Genomic DNA, 6,374 nt, shown 5'->3' on the forward strand with positions numbered 1-6,374 from the left:
CGGCACCCAGGCCCGGTCTCCTGGGGAAGGGCTGCTGGGCTCCACCCACGCCTGGCTCCCCGCCCTCTGGGCCCCAGGTCAGGCTGGGGTCCGCACCCCTGGTGCTTCCCCCTCAGCGAGTCTCCCGTCTCCAGAAATCCAGAAAGGTGCTGAGGGCAGAGGAAGCCTTTGCAGAGGCCCCGGCCGCAGAGAGAAATCTCCACGTGGAGCTCTGCACACGCAAAGGCGAACCGTGCCCACTCCCCTCCCCCTGTGTCAAATAAAAGGAGAAACCCCAGCTCTCAGGAGGTGGTCTTTGGGAAGCAAGGGCGGGGAGTCCTGGGAATCAAACCCAGGGCCTCTGGTCTGCGCTGCATCCCCAGTCCTTTTTTAAGCTTGTATTTTGAGACAGGGTTTTACTAAGTTGCCCAAACTGGGCTCAAACTTAAGATTCTCCTGCCTCGGCCTCCCAGAGTGCTGGGATTAGAGGCATGAGCCATAGGCCCAGCTTGGGGAGAGGACTTGTGACCCAAAGATTGGGACAGAAAGATGAGACAAACCAGGCGATGCCATGGCCTCCTTCACACAAGGAGGCTCAAGGACTAAAGGAGCCACGCAGGGGTCACACAGCCTGGGCTGTGACCCCACACACACACGCCTTCCTGCCCACCAGCCGTTGCCAGCTCCTCTTCCTTTGTTGGAGGACAGAGTCCTGGGTTCAGATCTCCAGGGTCCTGGGGATCAGGCCACTTGCCCTGTTGCCTGCCTGCACTCACCACCACCACCAGGGACAGGATCAGGTCTCCTGAGGATGAGCCAGGCCAGTACCGAGCACCGAACTGCCCGTGAGCCCAGTCCCAGCTGAATATCCCATCCTGAGGGCGGTGAGGCATGGTCCCTGGTGTGTGGCACAACGAATTGCAGGGCCTGGTCCCCCCTCTCCCTCCCACCCAGCTGCCATGGGGGGACCGGCCTCAGCCAAGGATAGAACTGCTGAAATTCATTGTTTCAAGTCGTCTTTTACAGCGATAGAAAGTAAACACACCTACAATCTTTTTGGTTTTGGGGTTACTTTTTTTTTTTGGTACCGGAGATCCAACTCAGTCCTTGCCCATGTGAGGCAGGCGGCAGAACCACTAAGCTAAATCCCTGGCCCTCTTTTTGTTTTTTTGAGAGAGGGTCTTGCTATGTAGCCCAGGCTGTTCTCAAAATCACAACCCTCAGGCTGGAGATTTAGCTCAGTGACGCTGCGCCTGCCTCAAAAGCACAAGGTCCTGAGTTTGACTCCCGACGTTACAAAATGTTTTTCCTCAGAGAAGTGGGCTCCTTGGCAACCGCTTTCGGGTCCCCTCCTGTCTCAGGAGTTCCCTTTCTCAAATTTTTCTACTTTAATAAACAAATAAATCAAGAGCAGCTCCGTCTTTTCATTTTTTAAATTTGCATCTCTTTTACCCATTGTATTTGTCTGAAATACAGCTTTCCATGTTTAAAAAACTTTTTGTAAAGAGCCGGTGCCCGGGTCCCGGGATGAGGATGGAGGCGGGGAGGAGGAGCCCCTGCGCGCTCTCAGGGGCCCTGGGCGTCCCCGCCGTCCCCCGCGCACAGGATGTGCCGCAGCAGCCCGTTGACCACGTCCAGCGTCTCGTCGCGCTCCAGTACGACGTCGTAGGAGTCCAGGTAGAGCTCGCGCTGCTCCTCCACCTGGGGGCAAGGCCGGGGGATGGCAGGCTACCTGACTGCCACCTAGTGCCCACGGAGCCCGAGGCCACAGGGTCTGCCCTCGGGACCCTTGGCTGGGGCCGAAAGGACAGCAGCAGGGGTTACAAACACCCCAGGCGTCACCCTGGCCCTGTCTGCTACCCGCAGGGCTACTGGGACCACACGCTGTGCCAGTGGGGCCACCCCCTCACCCCCAGGCACAAGGCCAGCTCTGGTGCCCCCAGCACTCGCTCTGCTCATGGGAAGCGGGAGGGCCTGGCCCACCCACCCTGTCATTGAGGAAGCCGATCTTGAGGATGTTCTGCACCCCGGGAACCCCGTCTGCCATGCTGAGGTCCCCCAGCGAGTCCCCAAGCAGCAGGATGTTGGTTCTGCCCCGGAGCTGCCGGAAGTAACTGGTGCTGCCGCTGGCGGGGCTGTTCTTGTTGAAGATGTGAATGAGGGGGGCCTTGAACCCCTGCAGGAGCCCCTGTGACCAAACCAGGACAGCGCAGGGCTTGGGGCCCTGAGGTACCAGCTGCCCTGTCCGCCATGAGGGAAAGGACCTAGAGGCTCAGGCCTCCCCAGGACTGTGGGGAGACCAAGCCGGATTTGGGCTGTTTTTCTAAATGAAGTCAGTATTACCCCGCAGGCCTGGATTGAACCCAGGGCATCCCACTTGCTAGACAAGAGCTCTGCTGCTGAGCCACATCCAGCACTTTTTAGTTTTTATTCTGAGACAGTGTCTTGCTTAATTGCCCAGCCTGGCCTTGAACTTACAATCCTCCTGCCTCAGCCTCCTGAGTGTCTGGGGTCATAGGCGCACTGGTTTGCACACAGCAGCAACGGTCTGCTCTTGGGCCCCACACACCAGGGCCCCATGGGAAGGCCTCTGAAGAGACTGTCACCGCCACCAAGGGCACAGCCACCAGTGCCTTGCGGGTCCCACCCTGCCTGCCCAAGGGCAGGGGCTCACGTCATCTCCGAAGTCCATGTAGTTGGACACAATGTGGATGTTGGGGTGCAGCACGCCCCTCTGCCGGATCACCTCCTCCAGGATGTCACCGACGCCCGCGGAGAAGATGAACAGTGGGACGCCGTGGCGATGCAGGGTGTCAAAGAAGTCCTGGTAGCCTTCCCTGCAGGACAAGGGCTCTGAACATCACTGCCTTGCATGGTCTCTCGCTCTCTCTGTCTTTTTTTTTTTCCTCTGGTACCGGGGATCAAACTCAGGTCCTTGTGCTTGCGCGTCCTTGCGCTTGTGAGGCAGGTGGCAGAACCACTAAGCCAAATCCCCACCCCCTTCTCTGTCTCTGTTTTGAGGTAGGGTCTCACTGTGTACCCAGACTGGCCTCGAACACACAGCGATCCTCCTGCCTCAGCCTCCTGAGCTCTGGGAATACAGGGGTGCCCCACCACGCCCGGCCGGCCATCCATTGCTGCCACTGCTACTGTCCCTGGAGGAGGTTCCACCCTACCGCAGGTGCAGTCCACCACGCAGCTCTCCCGCCCAGACACCAGAGCCTCTGATCTCGCCATCTCCAGGTACCAACAACACTCACAGCACTTGGGCTTTCCCCTGGGAGAGGGCAGCTGAGGCTGGCAAACACCTTCCACCACCATTTCTGCCACCAGGCAGCATCCCTGGGGCTCCTTCGCCGCACCACCCCGCACCCTTGCTGGCACTTCCCGTGTCTGCACCCCCATCTATTCTGCAACTATTTGGGGCGATCCTCTCTCCCCATGGGGACAGACAACCCTTGAGTGCAGGTGCCCAGCCCATGCTGCCTGTGAGCCTAGTCCCTCCTCCAGGAAAGAAGGCTCCCAGCCAGGCATGGTGGTACATGCCTATAAGGCCAGCACTGGGGAGGCTGAAGCAGGAGGATTGCCAGGAGTTCAAGAGCACCTTGAGCTACAGTGAGACTCTGTCTGGAAACAGTCTCCAGCAGAGAGCCCTGCTCAGGAAAGGTAGCTACACTGGGGTGATGGTGCACACCTGCACTCCTAGTACTCAGGAGGCTGAGGCAGGAGGATCACTGCAAGTACCAGGCCAGCCTGGGCTACAAAGTGAGTTCAAGGCCAGTCTGAAATACAAAGCAAGACCCTGCCACAAAAAGAAAATAAAAAATTCAAGAAAAAAGAGGAAGGTGGCAGTGACCATGACCTAGGGACATGGCTAAGCCAGAAGAACAGCCAGGACCAGTATGGTATAGCCCAGCAATTCAGGAGGCTGAGACAGGAGGATCACAAGTTTGAGGTTAGCCTGGGAAACTTCCCAACTTGGCCACTCTGACTCAAAATATAAAATAACAAAAGGACTAGGGCTGTAGCTCAGTAGCAGAGTGATTCTGGGTTCGATCCCCAGCACCACACATACACATACACACACACACACACACACACACACACACGCACACGCACGCACCAGTCCCATCTGCCACCCGGGAGGGGGACCTCCAAAGGCCTGTGAAAACTGAGCGAATACCAGGCAGCTCCGCAGCCTGGCCGGACTCTACCCTGGGCCTCAGCGTGGCTCCTCCTGGCCTCCTCTGTGTGAGTCCAGCAATCTGAGCCAGGGTGTGGGACAGAGCACAGCACTCTCTGCGCCCCAGGTGGTTCCTGCGGTGCTCACCTGAGCATGGCACCCGACTCCCGGACCACCTCGGCGATCTGCAGCTGCGGAATCCGCTGCGTACACAGCAGCTCGTGTGCCCTGGTCCACCTGGGTGGGGACCCCGGCCCCACGTTCAGCACCGCAGAGGCCACGAGCTCTGCCCGCCCTTAACAGCCAGCCCCCTGGGAAAGCACTGCTGGGGCCCTCGGCCTTCCCTGAAGGACTCTGGCCATCTTTAGAGGGAAGAGCGTCAGGCATGGTGGTGCACACCGCGACCTTGGCACTCAGGGAGGCAGAAGCAGGACGATCTCAAGTTTGAGCCAAGCTTGAACAACTTAGTGATACACTGAGACCCCCTCTAGAAACTAAAAATAACGAAAGGGCTGGGGATGGAGCTCAGTGCAAAGGCCCTGGGTTTAGTCTCCAGTACCAGCAACAGCAGCCAGGGGCGGTCAGAAAGCAACAAGAGGGAGACCAGGGCCAGGAGTCCGCACTGGGTGCCCAGGCCAGGCCCTGTCCTCCCAGCCGGGCCATTCTCCCAGTTGGGTCCCTTACGAAGGACAAAGCCAGGCCCTCTGCTCGCTGCCTGTCTCTCCCGCACTCTGCCTTCCGGCCGGGGAGGACGCAGCCCCTCCTTTCTGCCGCCTTCCCCAGGGCAGCAGGTGGCCAGGGAGACAGCAGAACGAAGTACAAGTGGTCCCGACCCACGTCCACCCACGCGTTCCCCACCCTCTGCAAGGCGCTGGCCCCACTCCCTCCTCCCCCGCCCCGCCCTGAAGACCGCTCACCACTCCACCATGTGCGGCAGCTTCTCCTCCGTGGGCCGCTGCGGGTCTGTCTCGATGGGGTAATAGTAGTCGAAGAGCGCGGTGAGCTGCGACAGCCACACAGGAGAAAAGCCATGAGCCTGAGGAGACCACCTGGGCGCGGTGGCCCAGGTCTGCGATCCCAGCAACTAGGGGGGCTGAGGAGGATCACAGGGTGGAGGCCAGCTTGGGCAGCACGGTGAGGTCACACATAAAATACAGGCTGTGGGTGGAGCTCGGTGGCACTGGGCTTCCTTAGCACGCTCACGGCCCTGGGTTCAAGGCCCAGCAAGGCAAAATACAAATATAAAGGGCTGGTGATACTGTCCCTGGGTTCAATCCTCAGTTCCATGAAGAAAACAAAACCTAAGACATGGAAACCGCAGGCAAGAGCATGCCTCCTTAAGCCGTCGTTTGGGGTTGAGCCAAAGTCCCAAGTCTCTCCTTTTTTAATTCTTTCCAGTCTGGTAAAACCGGGGTTGTGTGCGCGTGTGCGCGTGTGCGCGTGTGCGCGCGCCTCATGGCCCTGGCCAGACCGGGCGGTCAGCGATCCAAGCGCCCTCTGCTGGCGGTCGCGAGGGCCGGGCTGGGCTCTCTAGGTTCCATCAGCTCCGCCGCTCTCGTTGGGAGGGGACGCTCCTGAGTAGCGCTGGATTCATTTCCACGGTGTATGTTAGAGAAAAGGAGCACATCAAACTCGTGCTTTTTTCTTTCTTCCTTTTATTTTTTGCAGTACTGGGGATTAAACCTTGCTTTAAAAAAGAAAAGAAAAAGACCACAGCCAAGTGCGGTGGTGCATACCTGTCATCTCAGCAGTCTGGGAGGCTGAGGCAGGAGGCTCTCAAGTTTGAGCATTTTAGCGACTTAGCAAGACCTTGTACAAACTAAATAAAAAAGGGCTGGGAATGTAGCTCAGTGCAAAGGCTCTGAGTTCAATTTCCAGGGAAGGGAGGGAGGGAGGGAGAGAGAGGGAGAGAGAAAGGAAGGCAGGAAGGAAGGCAGGAGAGAAACAGTCCAATAAATGAACACTACACGGATCTGAACATGACGCCAACTTTAAACAGGATCCGCTTGTTAGGTCTGCGTCCCAGCGATCTCCGGATCTAAACCGGGAAGCCTCTGGGTAACAGGGGGGAGCCGGGGGGAGCAGAGGGGGACCCACCTCTCCGCGACACTCCTCGCTGACGACCTTGCTGTTATCCAGGATGTCTGCGAAACAGAACCGATCTTACTCGTCCCTCCCGACCACCCCCGCGAGGCCCGCGCGGGGCCGCGAC

The 6,374-nt window shown here is 58.5% G+C and overlaps 1 protein-coding gene across 2 annotated transcripts; it reads right to left on the reverse strand.

Annotated features, from left to right (window-relative positions):
- Window positions 1–1,400: 1,400 nt before the first annotated feature.
- Window positions 1,401–6,368, reverse strand: Nt5c3b (5'-nucleotidase, cytosolic IIIB). Of its 2 annotated transcripts, XM_019209233.2 has the most exons (6): window positions 6,260–6,368; window positions 5,080–5,165; window positions 4,310–4,399; window positions 2,654–2,816; window positions 1,967–2,167; window positions 1,401–1,680 (listed from the first exon to the last, which is right to left on the reverse strand). In XM_019209233.2, the coding sequence occupies exons 2-6, from the start codon at window positions 5,088–5,090 to the stop codon at window positions 1,546–1,548; spliced, it is 600 nt and encodes a 199-aa protein (XP_019064778.1). In that variant the 5' UTR covers window positions 5,091–5,165; window positions 6,260–6,368; the 3' UTR covers window positions 1,401–1,545. The 2 variants fall into 2 exon arrangements, with proteins under 2 accessions (XP_019064778.1, XP_019064780.1); XM_019209235.2 differs by lacking the exon at window positions 4,310–4,399.
- Between the last annotated feature and the right edge of the window lie 6 nt (window positions 6,369–6,374).

Source organism: Fukomys damarensis, unplaced genomic scaffold (assembly GCF_012274545.1).
Source record: "Fukomys damarensis isolate Sample0158 unplaced genomic scaffold, DMR_v1.0_HiC HiC_scaffold_13, whole genome shotgun sequence".
In the NCBI taxonomy this organism is placed as follows: Eukaryota; Metazoa; Chordata; class Mammalia; order Rodentia; family Bathyergidae; genus Fukomys; species Fukomys damarensis.

What these genes read in the sequence shown, in the direction of transcription:
- Nt5c3b (XM_019209233.2), bottom strand. An exon ending in GAGTCGGGTGCCATGCTCAG is followed by an intron (nt 2,817 to 4,309) that starts GTGAGCACCGCA and finishes CTTGTCCTGCAG; the next exon opens with GGAAGGCTACCAGGACTTCT. An exon ending in TCGGCTTCCTCAATGACAGG is followed by an intron (nt 1,681 to 1,966) that starts GTGGGTGGGCCA and finishes CCTTGCCCCCAG; the next exon opens with GTGGAGGAGCAGCGCGAGCT.